General features: G+C 53.4%; 1 protein-coding gene across 2 annotated transcripts in view; it reads right to left on the reverse strand.

The window, feature by feature from the left end:
* C5H16orf74 (chromosome 5 C16orf74 homolog) overlaps positions 1 to 19,730 on the reverse strand; it is a 50,243-nt gene that overhangs the window by 19,778 nt on the left and 10,735 nt on the right. The window contains exon 2 of one of the 2 annotated variants that reach the window (XM_007994263.3): positions 14,500 to 14,545. In XM_007994263.3, coding sequence (XP_007992454.2) covers positions 14,500 to 14,527 — 28 coding nt within the window. In that variant the 5' untranslated portion in view covers positions 14,528 to 14,545. Of the gene's footprint in view, positions 1 to 14,499; positions 14,547 to 19,730 lie in introns of both variants that reach the window. The other variant, XM_073015626.1, reaches the window with a different exon arrangement.

Below are 19,730 nucleotides of genomic sequence, written 5' to 3' on the forward strand. Positions count from 1 at the left end.
GTAGCACCCCCAGCTTCTATGACTGAAAATACTTCCAGACGTTGCCAGCTGTCCCTGGAGGGCAGGGTCACCAGGTAAAATGCAGGCCATCCATCACATCTGAATCTCAGGCTAACAAATAGTTTTTTAGTAGAGGCATGTCCCATGTAATATTTGGGACATGCTTCTACTTGACAGTATTTCTTATCTGAAATTCAAATATAACCAGGTATCCCGTTTTTATGTTTTTTTCCATCCTCAATCTGGCAACTCTGCATGGGCCTGTCGGGGGAGCAGGCCAGTCACCCAGGATCTGGAACCACAGGGGTAATTGACATTCACTGCAACAATGACCGGGCATTTCAGGGCTGGCGCTGCATGCCTGGCATGGAGCTGCTGGCTTCCTCTGTCCCCATGTGGCCCCAGTGCCTGGGGCTACACGGAGGGGCTCCAGGATGGCCCAAGCCAGAGGAACCCAAGCCCCCAGTCTGCCCTTGACCTGCTGTGTGGTCTGAACAAGTTTCTTACCCTGTCTCCTACTGCAAAGGGAGTTATCAGCACTAACAGTTGCTACACAGTCAGCCCTCTCATTGGAATAGAGATTCTAACCTTTTTTTTTTTTTTTTAAAAGAGGTGGTGGTCTTTCTATGTTGCCCAGGTGGAACTCAAATTGCTGGGCTCACGCAATCTTGCTGCCTTGGCCTCCTAACTCCTGGGCTCAGGGAGTAAGGAGGGCCTGGGCCCCCTAAGTAAGCTGGGATTATAGGTGTGAGCCACTGTGCCCAGCTCTGACTGTAACTTTTGCCCTAGATAATAACCTGTATCCTGCAGGGCTGTCACAAGTTTGCATGGTACTAAGTGTAAGGTATTGAATGGCAGGCACTTAGTGGGGCCATTTCATTAGCACTATTATGACTGCTATGGAAGGAGTAATATAAGCAGGCTGATTCCAGTTAGTACCAGAGAAAGGTGGTGAACGTTGCTACTGGAGCAAACTGGGCGTCTCCCAGGGGAACCTGGGCCCTGTGGGCAGCTGAAGCTGGGAGAGGCTGCAGCCAGAGAGCAGAGCAGACCAAAGGCTGAGCTGGACTTGCAGCTCCAGGTAGGAGCAGCATTCAGGGGCCGAAGTGGCACCAAGCACTGTCACTCCCAGCTCAGGTCCAGCCACTCCGCAAGGCGAGCTCTCCGGGGAGTACTGGCTCCCCCTGAGTGGGTCCAGGGCCCCAGGACTGCCTTGCTCTGCTTGCTCCCTGATCAGGGACCAGGACTTTCCTGGACTCCGACAGCAACAACATGCTTTGGGACCCGGCCTTTGTTGCCCAGGCAACCTCAGCGAATCTTACAGAGGGGCTCACTGCTGACGGGAAAGACCCAGCCCAGGGCCCCAGGAGCTGCTGGTCCCAGTGCTGAGAAGAGACAGGTGCAGTGACAGGCCCCTCAACATGTTTTATGAAGGCCTATGTGCACCGGGCGCCACGATGCCAGTGTCTCTACAGGACTTGACTTCCTGAAATGATCTAAACAGCCCTTGGTGTTATCCTGCTCAACTCATCCTGGAAGAAACGGAGGCAAAAAGAGGTTGAGTCACTTGCCCAAGATCACACAGCTAAGGGCACACAGCCCATCCTACCAGAGGCGGTGTCCCTCCTGTAAATGGTGAAGTTCTTTTTGGTGACAAATGACATTCGAGAGTGACAGCCAGGAAATGGCACCTCACCTACGGCATCTTCTGCAGTCCTCATGTTAGCGCTGGGAGAGGCAGGTCAGCCCTCACTTCACAGAAACTGAGGCTTGGAGAAGTTCAGGCATGGACAGAGGGTCCCTCAGGGGTGGGGGAGCTGAGAACGCAGCCTCCATCTACCGGCTGGAGGCACACCCCTCCCTTCTCGGTGGCCAGTGCACTAAGCTGTCAGAGGAGGGTCTCAGAGGACTTTCAGACGTGGTGTGGGCAGGTACGAGTTCCTTGCTCAACAAAAGAGACATGTGGAGCTCACATTCAGGTCAAGATCTGTGATGTCAGGAGCCTGGTTGCCCTTGCAGGGAGCTTGAGGGGCTTCTGGGCAGCTGACATGTTTGTTGGTCAGTGTGAAATGCATGGAGCAGCTGACTTAGGACCTGCGTCTTTTTCCTGTATGTATGTTACACTTCAATCAGAAGTTAGGCCAGGTGGGGTGTGGTGGCTCACGCCTGTAATCGTAGCACTTTGGGAGGCTGAGGTAAGTAGATCACCTGAGGTCAGGAGTTGAAGACCAGCCTGGCCAACATGATGAAACCCTGTCTCTACTAAAAACACAAAAAATTAGCCAAGTGTGGTGGTGCGTGCCTGTAATCCCAGCTACTTGGGAGGCTGAGGCAGGAGAATCACTTGAACCTGAGAGGTGGAGGCTGCAGTGAGCTGAGATTGCACCACTGTACTCCAGCCTGGGCAACAGAGCAAGACTCCGTCTCAAAAAAAAAAAAAAAAAAAAGAAGTGCAGTGGCACATGCCTGTAATCCCAGCACTTTGGGAGGTTGAGGCAGGAGGACCACCTGAGGCCAGGCATTTGAAGACAGCATGGGCAACATAGCAAGATCCCATCTGTACCTAAAAAAAAAAAAAAAAAAAAAGTTGGCTGAGTATGGTGGCTCACGCCTGTAATCCCAGCACTTTGGGAGGCCGAGGCAGGTGGATCACGAGGTCAGGAGATCGAGACCATCCTGGCTAACACGGTGAAACCCCATCTCTACTAAAAATACCAAAAATTAGCCAGGCATGGTGGCGGGCACCTGTAGTCCCAGCTACTCGGGAGGCTGAGGCAGGAGAATGGCGTGAACCTGGGAGGCAGAGCTTGCAGTGAGCCGAGATAGCGCCACTGCACTCCAGTCTGGGAGACACAGCGAGACTGTCTCAAAAAAAAAAAAAAAAAAAAAAGTTAAATGTTTCCTGTTAAAAAGAGAAGAAGCATGAATTTCTCCTGAGGTACGATTTTTCACCCAACAGATTGGCAAAAATGGGTAGGCTGTTAACACTATGGCCACAGTCATCTCCCATGGGGTGAGTGGGATAATGGGGGTGATGGGAATGATGGCATTGATGAGGATGATGGAGATGATGGGGTTGACAAGGATAATGGGGATGAGAGGGATGACAGGGATGACGGAGATGATGGAGATGACGAGATAATGGGGATGATGAGGATGACAGGGCAGCCACCCCGGTCGGCGGGAGGGTCAGTCCGGGGAGGGTCTCCACATGGTGGCTAAGGCTGAGAGCACACTCATTCTGCAAACATTTGTTACGTGGTCTGTGTGTGCCAAGTCTTGGGCCAGGTACCAGGGCTACGGGGATGAAAAAGGCAGCATGGTTCCTAACCTCACAGTGTTAGGAGTGTGAGGAGGAGAACGTCCTTGGGAACTATCACCTGAATACTAACGCTGAGTACTGGGGTGGAGACCAGCTGGGCTGACCTACCCAGGCACAGCTAGAAATGGCACTTTGTCTCCCACCTGCTGCGTCACTGGCCTGGCCTCCCTCCTTTCCGAGGACATCAGGTGCCGGAGGTTTAGCTTAAGCATGGGTGACTGATGGGGGAGACTGGCTAAGTCCCTGCTGTGAGCCAGGAGGGCTGCCCGCTCTGTCCTGGGCAGGGGGCGGGGCGAGATCAGACACCATCTGCTCCCTGGTTTAAAACAGGCTTTGATGATCCACCCCACTGCCCTGAGCTGAAGGGAGGCTGGAGGGGGGTGTCTCTCAGGAGCTTCTGCCTCCTGGGCAGAGGTCTGTTCAGAAGGTTCCGGAAAGAGCCCTGGAATTGAGCCTGCACACCTGGGTTCCCAGCCAGGCTGACTTGCTCTTTGTTACCTTGGGCAGCCAGTCTCCACCGCAGCCCCATCTGCAAGGCAAGGGCATTGGTTGTCAGCCTGGGCCGCCCAGGAGAATTACCTAGGAGGCCTCCTAGAGCACCGGTGCCTGGGACCCATCTACACCAATCTCACCCCGACCTCTAACGGGCCGGGGCAGCATCCATTAGGAAGCCTTCCAGGAGATTCTGATGTGTGGTGGAGGTTTAGACTCCTGGGCTAGAACGATTCTAGTGCTTTGTATTTCTTCTTTTTTGAGATAGGGTCTTGCTCTGTTGCCCAGGCTGGAGTGCAGTGGTGCAATTTTGGCTCACTGCAACCTCTGTCTCCTGGGCTCAAGCAATCCTCACACCTCAGCCTCCTGAATAGCTGGCACTACAAGAGCATGCTACCACGCCCAACTACTGTTTCTGTTCTTTGTAGAGATGGGGTTTCACCATGTTGCCCAGACTGGTCTCAACTCCTGACCTCAAGCAATCTGCCCGCCTTGGCTTTCTGAAGTGCTGGTCTGTATTACTATGCCTGGCCTGTATTACTCTTAAGTTCTCAATCCACACCTCAGCTTCTACCACCTGCTGGCCCCAGAGACCTCAGCTCCTCCAGCTCAGCCTGGCCTCCATACCTGCCTTCTCACTGCTCACCAGCTCAGTGCGCTTGGTCCTGCCTCAGGGCCTCTGCATTTGCTGTTCCTTCCGCCTGGAACACTGTTCCCTGCATCCACATGGCTGACTCCAGTGTCGGCACCACAGAGAACCCCTCACCCCACCTCATCCCCTCGACTGTACCCCTTTGCTCAATTCCCTTCATAGCGCTCACCACGAAATCCAGCCTGCTGGGTGTGCATTTGTTCACACACGCTTTCCATTTCTCCTACATGGACAGGAGCTCTGAGCTGCTCACTGCTGCATCCTGAGGGCTGAGTGTGCCGCCTGGCATGCAGCAGGTACTCAATACATGTTTGTGAGAAGTTGCCCGGGACACACCCTCGTCTGGGCTCTGTCCCGCAGTGGAAGGGAACCAGCACCATGGAACAGTGACTGTGTGTTGGCTCCTGTTTGCTGCTTGGGTGTGGAGGTCGGCAGAGTAGACAAAGACCCCTGGAACATGGCGGTGGCACCAGCAGGCAGCGGGTGAGGACCTCCCCCAGGATCCCCGCAGGCAGGAGCTGGAGCCCATTTTACAGAAGGGGACAGGAAAGTTCAGGGAAGTGGGGTGCTGGACCTTGGCTATTTTCTAACTCCTGGTCCAGCAGGGACTGGATTCTACCATGTGACCTCCCTTCAAATGTATGAAATTTCCAATTCGTTCTGAACACTGCTCAAATGTATTAGTGGAATGAATGCTTTTCTCACCCTCCCATTTCACAGAGCTCCTGTCCCCAGGGGTGGAAACTCCACATTCCCTGCCTGGCTCCCGCTGGCCACTCCCATCTTCTCTGGTGCTGTGGTCCCTCCAGTTCCTCCACCATGCACGCCAGGCTCCTGCTTGCTTCCCAGTCCATGCCCATGAGTTTCTGCTACCAAGAACAGCCGTCCCTTCCTCACTCTGTACCAGGCCAGCTCTTTAGGCTGGGGTGCTTCCTGGGTGATGCCACCCCTAGCAACCCTGGGTAGGCAGGCGCTAGCTTCCATCCAGCACTGAGTTAGCATTACGGTTATTCCTCACCTCTGTATGTTCCAGTGGCCAGGACCACACTGCCTTGTTCATCCCTGTAGCCCTGGGACCTGGGCCAGCACCCAGTGCACAGTAGGGACACAATAAAGGTTTGTGGAAGGAACAATCTCTCATGCAATTCTGGCCTGCAGCTGTCTGCCAGCAGAGCCAGGCATTCACACAGTCACAGGGCCATATGGAGGGATTCTGGGTTTTGGGTTGACCAGGCGCTAGACGCAAGCCTCTGAAGGTAAATCAGAAAAATGGGTGCCAGGCCGGGTGCGGTGGCTCAAGCCTGTAATCCCAGCACTTTAGGAGGCCAAGACGGGCGGATCACGAGGTCAGGAGATCGAGACCATCCTGGCTAACACGGTGAAAACCCGTCTCTACTAAAAAAAATACAAAAAGGCCGGGCGCAGTGGCTCAAGCCTGTAATCCCAGCACTTTGGGAGGCCGAGGCAGGCGGATCACGAGGTCAGGAGATCAAGACCACAGTGAAACCCCGTCTCTACTAAAAATACAAAAAAATTAGCCGGGCGCGGTGGCGGGCGCCTGTAGTCCCAGCTACTCAGGAGGCTGAGACAGGAGAATGGCGTGAACCCGGGAGGCGGAGCTTGCAGTGAGCCGAGATCGCACCACTGCACTCCAGCCTGGGCGACAGAGCGAGACTCCGTCTCAAAAAAAAAAAAAAACAAAAACAAACAAACAAACAAAAACTAGCCGGGCGAGGTGCCGGGCGCCTGTAGTCCCAGCTACTCGGGAGGCTGAGGCAGGAGAATGGCATAAACACGGGAGGCGGAGCTTGCAGTGAGCTGAGATCCGGCCACTGCACTCCAGCCTGGGCGACAGAGCGAGACTCTGTCTCAAAACAAAACAAAACAAAACAAAAACAGAAAAATGGGTGCCATAACGGTCAACAACCAACCACCCCCAGGCTCAGCCCCCCGAGCGAGGGAGTCAGAGCCATGCCTGGCAGCCAGGGTCTGCACAAAAATGAGGAGTGTCTGAGAAACTGTCACAGCCAAGAGCCTAAGGAGATGTGACAACTAAATGTCATGTGGGATCCCACGACAGAAAAAATGTATGCAGGAAATTGGAATCATGTGGACATTAGTTAATAATAACCAGTCTAGCTGGGTGCAGTGGCTCATGCCTGTAATCCCAGTGCTTTGGCAGGTTGAGGCAGGAGGATAGCTTGAGCCCAGGAGTTCAACACCAACCTGGGCAACATGGTAAAACCCCCATCTCTACTAAAAATGCAAAAAAATTAGACAGGTGTGGTGGCGCTTGCCTGTAGTCCCAGCTACTTGGGAGGCTGAGGTGGGAGAATTGCTTGAGCCCAGGAGATGGAGGTTGCAGTGAGCTGAGGTTGTGCCACTGCACTCTAGCTTGGGCAACAGAGCCAGGCCCTGTTTCAAAAAAACAAAAAGTGTCGATATTAGTTAATAAGAATGGATCTGGCAGGGTGCGGTGGCTCATGCCTATAATCCTAGCACTTTGGAAGGTCAAGGCTTGAAGCTAAGAGTTTAAGACTAGCCCAAGCAACAAAGCAAGACCCCTTCTCGACCAAAAAAAAAAAAAAAAAAATTAGCTGGGCATGGCATTGTATACCTATAGTCCCAGCTGCTTGGGAGGCTGAAGCAGGAGAATTACTTGAGCCCCAGAGGTCAAGGCTGCAGTGAGCTGTGACTGTGCCACTGCACTCCAGCCTGAGCAACAAAGAGTGAGATCCTGTCTCAAAAATATAAATAAATAAGTATATAAATAAATAAAATAGTAATAAAGAACAATGGATTTGTATTGATTGGTTTGCTGTAATGAGTGGACCGTGTGAGCGTAAGATGTTAATAACAGCGGAAGCTAGTGTGGGGTATATGGGAACTCTCTGCACTATCTTTTCAATTTTTCTGTCAATTAAAACTGCTCTAAAAAATAAAGTCTATTTTCTAACCCAGGAGAAAACCTTCATCTTTCCCACCAAGCCCCAGGCAGCCCTGAGGGACCTTCCCCAGGACGGTTGCTGGGGCCAGTCTCGTTCCCAGGAGCCTGTATCCATGGTGATGCTGGAGTTAACCCAGGCTGGAGCTGACGTTCCCCCTGCAGAACCTCAAAGACCACAGAGGTCCTCCCAGGTAGCCCTGATGCCCCAGCCAGCCATTCTAGCGGAAAAGCCCACGCCTGCAGTTGAACTCTTCCTGTGGAGGCCCCCACACACCTGCAACTACCTCCACAGCAGGAAGGTGTAAAGGCTCCTTGGGTACCATCTTTAGTGCCTATCTCAGAAAACTCTCGAGACTTGACCCAGGAGATTTTCCCAGTTGCTGCTCCATCTTACAGACACAGAAACTGAGGCCTGGGCACAGGAAGTGACTTGCACAAAGTTGCAGTCAGTCAGAGGCTGACCCAGAACATGAACTTGGATCTCTGACCCCAGAGCCATTTTGCCAGTGGTCCTCAAAAGTACACAGCCACTGGAATTCCCCCAGAGGACGTGTTGAAAACCCTGAGTTCCTGACTCAGTTGATCCAGTGGGTCCTGAGAATCTGATGGTCTGACTGGTTCCCAAGTGATGCCTATGCAGAAGGTCCCGGACCCCACTGAGAACCATGCAGCAGAACCACGCCATTTCCTTGGCTGTGCTGCCCTGCTGGAGCCTGGTGAGGGAGCACTTAGGAACCAAGGAGATGACTCCCTCGTTCCCCTTCTGTCTGCGGAGCCAACCTCTCCTAACTGGCCATGTGGCCTTGAGCCAGTGAGCGATCCCCTGTGCCTTAGTCTCCCCATCTGTAGAGTTCAGCTGTGATGAGGGTGGCCGTGCCTAGCTCCTGTTGATGCTGGCACGTGCCAGTCTTTATAGGGTAAGGTACGAGGGAGATGTTCTTTGGCCCGTGGGACACTCCTGTGGGTCACAGTCGCCACGGCAAGGCCCTTGAGCAGAGGGACTCTGCTTAAGGGGTGCCGCTGCAGCCCCTCTCCTTTGGACTCGGAAACAAAGGGGTGTTGGCACAGTTGTGTTCCTCCTATGCCACCCTCTCAATATCTACCACCCTTGGGCTGAGTCTTTGTTGCCAGACAGGAGAAGCACATTCCTGCTCCCCACAGGGGAAGCTCAGAGGTGAACTGACTTGATGGGGACTGCATAGTGTCCCCCAAATTCACATCAACCCAGAACCTCAGAATGTGACCTTATTTGGAAATGAGGTCTTTGCAGATGTCATTAGTTAAGGATCTCGTGATGGGCTCACCCTGGATTTGGGAGCGGAGGGGCTCTAAATCCAACGCCTGGTGTCTTTACCAGAGGAGGAGAGGGAGGCTGAGTGCAGGGCAACATGAAGAGAGGAGGGCCACGTGAAGACGGAGGCAGAGACTGGACCCAGGATGCCTGAAGCTATCAGAAGCTGGAAGAGGCTGAAAGCTTCCTCACTTGAGGCTGAGAAGGGAGGGTGACCCTGCCAGGGCCGATTTCAGAACCATGAGAAAATAAAAATTGCTGTTTTAAACCCCCAGTGTATGGTCATTTGTCACAGCAGCCACCGGACAGTCACACACGGTAGAGACGGAAGCCAGCCCAGCAGTGGGCGGACCCCATCCCAGCCAGCCACGTTGGGTGCCATCGACACAAAGCCAGCCCAATAGGGAAGGGGCCTGGGTCTTCCTGGGCAGTTACATAGCCTCAGAGCCCATGGGGGAGGTGAGGAAGGAGGTGGCGGCGAGGGCTGGGGCTGTGGCTGGTCAGAGTCGGTGAGATGAAGCCCGCAGGGAAGAATGTCATACCCACTGTGACCCTCACACTCTACTGAGCGGGCTCAGCCCACGCCTCCCGTAACCACGCCTCCCGTTAACCACGCCTCCTGTAACCACGCCTCCCGTTAACCACGCCTCCCGTAACCACGCCTCACATTCTACTGAGCGGGCTCAGCCCACGCCCCCGTAACCACACCTCCCATAACCATGCCTCCGGTAACCACGCCTCCTAAGGGAATAAGAACAGGTCTCCAAGCCGCCTCCCTAAAGGAAACCATGTCTCATTTCTAGTTGGTGTGACCGTAGCTGGTCACTTCCTCTCCTTGGGCCTCAATTTCCCTATATGTAATGTAAGGCTTTGCAAGATGACTGCAAGGTGCCTCCTGGCTCAGAAAGCCTACTTTGGTTCTAGAGGGAGAGATTCCCAGACTGGAGGGGGAGAGAAAGGAGGGCAGCAAACTAAATCCCCCAGACCAGGCAAGTGAACCCCCACATCAGCCAACTGAACCCCCAGACCAGCCACTGAACCCCCACATCACCCAATCAAACCCTCAGATCACACAACTAAACCCCCAGACCAGCCAACTAAACCCCCAAGACCAGCCAAGTAAAGCCCCCAGCGCAGCCAAATAACCCCAGACCAGCCAACTGAACCCCCAGACCAGCCAACTGAACCCCCAGATCAGCCAAGTAACCCCAGTCCAGCCAACTGGACCCCCAGATCAGCCAATTAATCCCCACACAAGACAGGTAAACCCTGTTAGACCAGCCAACCCCCCAAGACCAGCCAAGTAAAGCCCCCAGCCCAGCCAAGTAACTCCCAGACCAGACAACTTAAACTCCATAGATCAGCCAACTAACCTCCCCATACGAGACAATCCCCCCCAGACCAGACAACTAAACCTCCAGACCAGACAACTAAATTCCCCAAACCACAAAACTAAATCCCCTAGACAACTGAACGCCCCCACCGATCAGCCGACTGAACCTCCCAGACCAGTGAACTGGACCCCACTCGTTGAAATGATGTTTGGAATACATTGAATTAAATAAAACATATTAAAAGTAATCGTACCCGTTGCTTTTTACCTTATTCATGGGACTGCTAGAAATGTTAAAATCTATTTCTACTGGATGGTGTGGCTCTAGATAGTATGCCCTTGGGCAGAGTCCTGTCTTTATGATTCTTCAAGTCCTCTCCAGAACCCAGCGCTCAATAAAACCTGTGGGCTGGATGCAGGATGCCTCGGTTTACCCCAGAGGAAGTTGAGGCCTAGAGAGACAAGGTCACTTGCCCCAAGGCAGGAACCACTGTGTAATCTGTGGGGCTCAGTGGAAAATGAACATGTGAGGCCCATTGTTCAATATGCATTAAGAGCATTAAACTGAGCATGGGGCCTGTGTAGCTGCAGAGGTCACATGCCCGTGAAGCTGGCCCTGCTCCAAGGTCAAATCACTGGTAAGGGGCAGAGCTGGGATTTGAACCCAGGGAGACCTGCAGCTGGGGGCATGGTACAGGAGGGTCACCTGGAAACAGCTGGGTGGGTCTGAGTCCTTGGCCAGGCTGCAGGGCTAGAGCACAGAGGCAGAGGGCCTGGGTCCTGGTGGGTCCCTCCTCCTGGTGCCCTGGGCAGCATGTAGTGCTGAGGCCCCAGGGAGTGAGAGTAATTGTATCCAGGGCTGAACGGTGCCCACTCCAAAAGACACCTAACCGGAACCTATGAGTGGGAATCTAACATTGTTGAAAACAGGGTCTTTGTGATTTTTTTGTTTTTGTTTTTGTTTTTGTTTTTGTTTTGAGACAGGGTCTGGCTCTGTCACCCAGGCTGGAGTGCAGTGGTGTGATCACGGCTCACTGCAGCCTTGACTTCCTGGGCTCAAGGGATCTTCCCACCTCAGCCTCCCAAGTGGCTGGGACTACAGGCATGCACGTCACCATTCCCCGATAATTTTTGTATTTTTTGTAGGGATGGGGTTTTGTGATGTTGCCCAGACTGGTCTTGAACTCCTGGGCTCAAGAGATCCTTCTGCCTCAGTTTCCCAAAGTGTTGGGATTACAGGCATGAGCCACCATGTAGCCCTGCAGATGTAATTGAGTTAAGGATCTTGAGATGAGATTATCCTGAAATAGGGTGGGCCCTAAAGCAAATGACAGTTGTCCTTAATAGAGAGGGGAAGACAGAAGAAGAAAGCCATGTGCCACGAGGCAGAGGCTGGAGCTAATCGGCCACAAACCAAAGGATGGCTGGTGCCACCAGGAGCTTGGCAGGAAGGAGTCTCCCTAGATCTTCCAGAAGAAACGAGGCCCTGCTCACACCTGGATGTCACACCTCTGGCCTCCAGAACTGTGAGAGAATAAATTCCTGTTTTAAGCCACCCAGTTTGGGGTAATCTCTTACAGCAGCCCTAGGACAGTAAGATGCCATGTTACTGAGTTCCTGGTTACTTCAAATGTCGAGTTACAATGTTTCTCTCCAGGCCGGGCGTGGTGGCTCACGCCTGTAATCCCAGCACTTTGGGAGGCCAAGGCAGGCGGATCACTTGAAGTCAGGAGTTGGAGACCAGACTGGCCAACATGGTGAAACCCCGTCTCTACCAAAAATACAAAAATGAGCTGTGCGTGGTGGCAGGCGTCTATAATCCCAGCTACTCTGGAGGCTGAGGCAGGAGAATCACTTGAACCCGGGAGGCGGGGGTTGCAGTGAGTTGAGATTGCACCATTGCACTCCAGCCTGGTGACACAGCGAGACTCTGTCTCAAAAAAAAAAAAAAAAAAAAGAGTTCTGGCCCCCCTACTCCCCATTCCCAGAGTCACCACCATGCTTGTGTGGGCCTCATCACCTTCAGAGACCCAGGCTGGGCAGGTGGGGGTGGGCAGGGGCCGGTAGCACCAAAGCCAGCCATGAAAAATGGATGGACAAGCCGTGCTTGGGGCAGGTGCCATTCCAGCACTTAGCAGCTCTAGGGCCGACAGGAACGTGGTCCTTTTAAAAGCTCCCAGCTCCAGGAACCCTGAGCTGGCTGCCCGTGCTTTCACTCATGAGGGGCCGGGGGTGGGTGGTGTCGGAGTGCATTTCCCAGGCACTGTCAGGATCTGCAGAGTCTTGGTCTACCTTCCTGATCAAGCCCCGGCCTTGGGCTGGAAGAAAAGTGGTCCCAGAGACACCTCCAGGGGCCTGGTTTCTTTGTCAAAGATGTCCTGACACAATCACCAAAAGGTGGAAACAACTCAGTGTCCATCATTGGAGAAGCAGATAAAGAAAACGTGGTCTGTCCACATGGTGGAGTAGTATTCAGCCGTGAAAAGGAATGAAGCAGTGACACGTGCCTCAATGTGGATGAGCCTAGAAAACGCCACGCTGAGCGACGGAGGCCGGACACAAAAGGACAAATGCTGGATGATTCCACGGACATGAGGTCCTTAGAGCAGATTCCTAGGGATGGGAAGTAGAACGGTGGCTGCCAAGGGCTGGGGGAGGGAACGGGGAGTTAGTGTTTAATGGGGACAGAGTTTCAGTTGGAGATGATGAAACCTTCATTCTGAAGATGGGTGGTGCGATGGTCGCACAACATTGTGAACGTGCTTAATGCCACTAACCTGTACACTTCATGGTTAAAACGGTAAGTTTTATGTGATACATATTATTTTTTAAAGAAAAGTGTCCTCAATGCTTACTTTGTGCCAGGAACTGGGAAACTCATGTCAAAGGGAAGAAAGTCCTCAACTTTCAAGGGTTCAGGCTTGACCCTCTCAACCACTGTCTGCGGCTGGATCAACCTCAACCACGCACAGATACTCATTCGACAAACATCTCCCCGCTCCTCTGTGGGGTCAGGCTGGAGTCTCAGAGGAAGGCAGGCCCTGGAGGGGACGCCGGCTGTTTGTGTCTGTCTGGCATCCCATCCCGCTTGGCAAAGGACACCCCGATTTTCACCATGGGAACCAATCTCTCTGCAAGCGGTCTTGGAGGAGCTGTCAATCAAGATGCACCTCCCTCCACGCCAAGGGGGCGGGCCTAAGACCTAAGCTGGGCCAATCAGATGCTCTCCTGGAGCGGATTCCTCCCAGCCTGGAAACCTAAAAGGTAGTCCATTCATCCCGGCTCCTAGCAGGGACCTTTTCATTCCTCCTTACTTCACTCTTCCTGTGGGCTCCCCTCGGCTTTCCAGTAAATTCCTTGTTAACCAGTATCCGCTTCTGTAGCTTGCATCCAAAAGCCCTAAGCCTGCCTAAACCCAAAGGATGGACTACAGAGCCTGGTGAATTTGACGAAGGAAATAATACAATTAATTAAGAGCAGCCACCGCCAGGGTGCGCCAGGCCCTGCTCTGGTGCTCCTGGTGACCTGAGACGGGTCCGCCATGATCCCCATTTTACTGATAAGGAAACTGAGGCTCTTGATCTAGGTCTTACAGAGGCAGTGGTGAAGCCACAACTCACACAATGCAGGCTGATCCCAGGCCTGGCTCAGTTCCTGACCACCTCTCCAGGTGCGTAGGTGACCTCTGCCTGGAAGGGGCTGCTGGGGTCAGGCAGGTGGCCCTGGGTCAGGCTAGGAGCCCGGCCCTCAAACTACTGGCCATGGGACACCTGGAGCCAGAGTTGGTCTCAGGCAGCAGGGCCACAAGTCAGAGCAGGCGGGCATGCTAGGTCTGGACCAGTGGCCGCCCACGTGACTCCCAGATTTTCGGCTGGGGAGACCAAAGCAACTGTCACCAAGGTAAATAAGAGGGGGCAGCAATGGACTTGGGATAGGAGGTCTCCTCCCGCATTGGTCTGCCCCAGGGTCATCCACACACAGGATAGAAGTCTGGGCCACCTTCGCCAACACCCACAACACCCTTCAGTGGTTTTGTGTCCTTCTAGAACTTTCTTCTGCTGGCCTTCTCTCCCAGCACCTGGACGCTGGACCTCCTGTCTGGGTGATAACAGGCCCCAGGTGTGTCCTCAGGAAAAAAAACAGCCCAGCCTGGCTCCTTCGCAAAGGTCTCCTCCTCCCTCACTCTCCACAGCCTGGGATTAGGCCCCCTGAGGGGGAAACTGAGGCCCCAGGGCACTGCCACCTTCCCAGTCACTCACTGCTAGTGAAATGGAAGGCCTTGCGGGGGTGCTCAGGGTCATGACAAGCATTTTTAGGGTACCTGGTGTGTACAGGACTGCTTTAAGGGATGGTGCCCCGCTCACTCTGCAGGGCAGAGGGCTTCATCTCCCCTCCCTCCTGCCCCCCAGCCCAGCCCACCCCCTGCCATGAGAGCTGGTGGGGGCAGACGTGCAGGCCTTACCTTTCAGGCAGGACATCTTAAGCCCCATGCTGGCGCCTCTGCAGGCCTGTGGAGAGAGGAGAGCGCTCAGAGGGGGGGCGGGCACAACTTGTTTGTGTTGGCCATGTGTGGCCAGGCCCCCACCCCTGGCCCTGACGAGTGCAAAACAGGAGGTTGTGGTGGAGAGAAACCACCGGCCTCCAGGTCACGCCACCTGTCAACTACATCTGGGCTGCATTTGCTCAAAGAGGGAGTCTGTGCTGGTGGAAAAAACTTACGGGTGCCTCAAAGTTAAATATACAGGAAGCCAAGGCGGCGTCTGCAGCCCTGGGTCTGTGAGGTCACTTGAACCCAGGAGGCGGAGGCTGCAGTGAACTGATCATAGGGAACCGACACTGCCAAGCCTTTCCTTTCAAGAGCCACAGGACGGCTGCAGCTGCAGAGATGTGAAGACCTGCCAGCCAGGGCTCGGGGGTGGCCCAGAGGCCCCCATGGCAGTGCACCTCCCGTTTTTTCTTTTTTGAGACGGAGTCTCACTCTGTCACCCAGGCTGGAGTGCAGTGGCCGGATCTCAGCTCACTGCAAGCTCCGCCTCCCAGGTTCATGCCATTCTCCTGCCTCAGCCTCCCGAGTAGCTGGGACTACAGGCGCCCGCCACCTCGCCCGGCTAGTTTTTTGTATTTTTTAGTAGAGATGGGGTTTCACTGGGTTAGCCAGGATAGTCTCGATCTCCTGACCTCGTGATCCGCCCATCTCGGCCTCCCAAAGTGCTGGGATTACAGGTTTGAATCACCGCGCCCCGCCGCACCTCCCATTCTAATGCTGCCATTTTTTTTTCCCTAATGCAGGTTCTTTGGAGATCTGACAGCCTGAGCTATAGAGCCCGTGTGGCCCCCAGCCCACAGGGTATTAGAATTGTCCCAACCAGTGTTCTCATGATGTTCCTGTGACATGAGGCATCCTCAGTTCTGAGCAATTGAAAAATAAAAGCAGCAGCCAGTGGTGCGGGGCCCCTGCATGCTCTTGACACTCATTCCTCAGTAACAGCCCCGCAAGGTACTATTACTGTCACCACTTCACAGACACAAAAATCAGGGCTCAGAGAGGTGGTGGCACCTGCCTGAGGCTACTAGCTTGCTAGGGACTGTGGAGCTGACACTCTAACCCAGGACTGTCCTGATCCCCAGGCTGGAGCCCCACCCCACAGGGGCCTGTAGTGTGCAGAGGTCCAGAGGAAGATAAAGGCACAGTCCATGGGAGGAGCCCCAGGGGGTGGGAGGTCAGGCAGGAACAGGTGGGGAGAAACCAAAGATGGGTTGGACCTGGGGCTTTTGGGGCTGGTTTTGAGTTAAGAGCTTATTCTGAGGATGCCAAGGAGCAAGTCTGCTTTCTCGAAGGGTGTGTGGCTAGGGCCTGTGAGGAGACCCCAGGCCTGGCCCTCATCTGCAGGCTGTTGGTGGACTGGTAGCATCAGCAACCCGGAGGCTGGGGAGCAAGGCAGCAGCTCAGGCCCACCCAGGGGCACAAGGTCCCAGGGATTCCTGTGCCTCTAAGGTCAGAGATGCTTGCTCTGGGCCAGAAATCGGAGAGGTGAATGTGAAGATGGCAGGTCAGGAAAGGTTTGGAGAAGGAGCTGGAAGTCCAGGTGGAGCTAGTAAGACATGGGTGGGAGATAACCACCAGGACATAGAGTGAGGGCCTGGGGAAGACAGGGAGAGCCAGAGATACTGATGGAGCGGGCGTGGGCCAGCTGCGTATGAAAGGTGACCATTCCAACTTAGCAGCGGTCTCTGGAGCTTCCCCACTGCACCAGCTGGGCCAGGTCCCAGCCACGTGACCACGGAGAGTTTATCTCAAGACTTCACTTTCCTCATCTTTAAAATGGGATGAGGTGGCCAAGCACAGTGGCTCAAGCCTGTAATCCCAACACTTTGGGAGGCCAAGGCGAGTGGATCAGGAGTTCAAGACCAGCCAGGCCAACATGGTGAAACCCCGTCTCTACTAAAAGTAAAAAAAATGAGCCAGGCATGGTGGTGGGTGCCTGTAATACCGGCTACTCGGGAGGCTGAGGCAGGAGAATCACCTGAACCCGTAGGTGGAGGTTGCAGTGAGCTGAGATTGCACCACTGCACTGTAGCCTGGGCGATAGAGTGAGAATTCATCTCGAGAAAAAAAACATTTTTTTTTTTTAAAAGGGATGAGGCACATAATGGTCTCATTGAGCAGCAGCGAGGACCGAGTGTCGGGAGGTGATCTGTGCTGGGAACAGAGGAAAAGTCCAAGCAATGTCAGCTGCTGCCGTCCCTTATGACAGCAAGGGAGGGAAAGGAGGTCGAGGTTTCCAGCTAGGCCTTTTCCAGGGCCTTGCTGTTCCCAGAATGGCCCATGGAACAGCAGCACAGGCTTCCTGGGAGCTGTGCCTGCAGAGTCTCAGGCCCTCGGTTGGCCCTGCCCACTCAGAACCTGCATCCACACTATAGCCAAGAAGAGCTGGGCCCTGCAGCGTCCGCACATCACCCAGGAGCTTTACAAAATACTGCTTCTTCTGGATTAAGTAACACTGCTGTCACCCCAGCACGTTGGGAGGCTGAGGCATGAGGATCGCTTGGGGCCAAGAGTTTAAGACTAACCTAGGCAACATAAGAAGACCCTGTCTCTATAAAACAAGCTTACAGCCAGGCGCAGTGGCTCACATCTGTAATCCTAGCACTTTGGGAGGCTAAGGTGGGCAGATCATCTGAGGTCAGGAGTTCGAGACCAGCCTGGCCAACATGGTGGAACCCCATCTCTACTAAAAATACAAAAAATTAGCTGGGTGTGGTGGTGGGTGCCTGTAATCCCAGCTCCTTGGGAGGCTTAGGTAGGAGAATCTCTTGAACCTGGGAGGTGGAGGTTGCAGTGAGCCAAGATCATGCCATTGCACTCCAGCCTGGGCAATAAGAGCAAAACTCCATCTCAAAAACAAAAAACAAGCGTGTACAACCCGCAGCCTTCCAGCCGCCTGCAGCCCAGGATGGCTTTGAATGTGGCCTAACACAAATTCGTAAACTTTCTTAAAACATTATGAATTTTTTTTGCGATTTTTTTTTTAAGCTCATCAGCTATCGTTAGTGTATTTTATGTGTGGCCCAAGACAATTCTTCTTCCAATGTGGCCCAGGGAAGCCAAAAGTTTGGACACCCTAGCTATAAAACATTTAAAAAAAAAATTAGTCAAGCGTGGTGGCCTGTGCCTGTAGTCCAAGCTACTCAGGAGGCTGAGGCGGGAGGATCACTTGAGCTCAGGAGGTTGAGGCTGCAGTGAACCTTGAACTTGATTGTGCCACTTCACACCAGCCTGGGTGACAAAGCAACAGCCTGTTTCTTAAAAAAAAAAACAAAAAACAAAAAACAAAAACTGCTGCCTGAGTCCCACCCCCAGAGATTCTGGGGCAATTGGTCTGGTGTGTGGCTGGCATTGGGATTTTTTTTTTTTTGAGATGGAGCCTCACTCTGTCGCCCAGGCTGGAGTGCAGTGGCACAACCTTGGCTCACCGCACCCTCTACTTCCCAGGTTCAAGTGATTCTCCTGCTTCAGCCTCCTGAGCAGCTGGGACTACAGGGGTGCACCATGACACCCAGCTATTTTTTTTTTTTTTTTTGTATTTTTAGTGGAGATGGGGTTTCATCATGTTGGCCAGGCTGGTCTCGAACGCCTGACCTCAAGTTATCCACCCACCTCAGCCTCCCAAAGTGCTGGGATTTCAGGTATGAGCCACCGCGCCCGGCCTGGCACTGAGATTTTTAAATGCTCCCTGCAGGACTCTCACATGCAGGAGACAGAATCCTTCCCTACGGGAGGAGTGAGGGGTAGCAAAGGAGTGGGGCTGGGGCTGAGGGACAGAGGGCCCAGGCCTGCGGGAGTGACAGACACATTTCCTGGCACTAACCATGGGCCCGACACTGTTGTTCAGAGCCTTTTATGTATATTATACACATACATATACATATACATATACATATACATATACATATACAGTGAATCCTCACAACAACCCCATGAAGTTGGGACCATTCCTGTCCCATTTCACAGGAAACATCTAACAGGAAACAGCACAGAGGAATTCGTTAACTTGCCTAAGGTCATCTGGGTAGCAAGTGACAGAGCAGGGATTTGAAGCCAGAACTTTGGACTCTGGAGCCCACGCTTTTAGTGACCAGGCAGACCTGGAAAGTCTTGGAGTCCCCAGGGGACAGAGCTTCCAGGAACAGGGGAGGGTGGAGCAGACCTCATCTCCATCCCTTATCCATTGTGCCCCTGCTGGCTCTCCTGCCGCCAGCCTTGCCAAGGGGTCCTGCAGCCCTGACGTCAGGGTCAACCACAAAGAAGCCAGAGGGAAAGCTGCACAGAGCCCCAGGGCCTCTGCGGGCCAGGCTTCCCAAACCTCCCTGGACTGCGGCTGCTGGGAAGATAGACTCAACATCCCAGCAAAGTGCAGACCGGCCCTGCACAACGTACTCGGATTCTATCAACTATTCCCTTTCATCCTGTCTTTGTTCAGCATTGATCGCAGCCCACCCGGCGGGTTTTGAAAGCCAGTCATCTGTACGGAAGTCCTCACGGATGGAATGATGTCTGGAATTTGCTGTAAAAATACTCCAGTAAAACAGCAAAATGCTGTGGGGCGCAGGGAGGCGCCACCATGCGAGCAGCGGGATGTTGTTTACTGTTGAGACTGGGAGGTAGGAGAGCATGACATCCTGGTGTGTTTGTTTCAAAAGTAATGCTCAGCCTGGGCAACATGGTGAAACCCTATCTCTACAAAAAAGTACAAAATTTAATCGGTCATGGTGGCGCATGCCTGTAATCCCAGCTACTCAGGAGGCTGAGGTGGGAGGATCGCTTGAGCCTGGGAAGTGGAGGCTGCAGTGAGCCATGATTTTGCCACTGCACTACCTGGGAGACAGAGCGAGACCCTGTCTCAAAAAAGAAAAGAGAAGAGAAGAGAAGTAATAAAATGGTCAGAAGAGAAACAACTGTATTTTAGATTACAGTCTGGGGTCAATATTAAATTTTCAGATTATGATTATTGTACTGTGTTTTTTTTTTTTTTTTTTTTAGACGGAGTCTCACTCTGTCACCCAGGCTGGAGTGCAGTGGCCGGATCTCAGCTCAATGCAAGCTCCGCCTCCCGGGTTTACGCCATTCTCCTGCCTCAGCCTCCCGAGTAGCTGGGACTACAGGCGCCCGCCACCTCGCCCGGCTAGTTTTTT

This window comes from Chlorocebus sabaeus, chromosome 5, assembly GCF_047675955.1.
Source record: "Chlorocebus sabaeus isolate Y175 chromosome 5, mChlSab1.0.hap1, whole genome shotgun sequence".
NCBI classification, from domain to species: domain Eukaryota; kingdom Metazoa; phylum Chordata; class Mammalia; order Primates; family Cercopithecidae; genus Chlorocebus; species Chlorocebus sabaeus.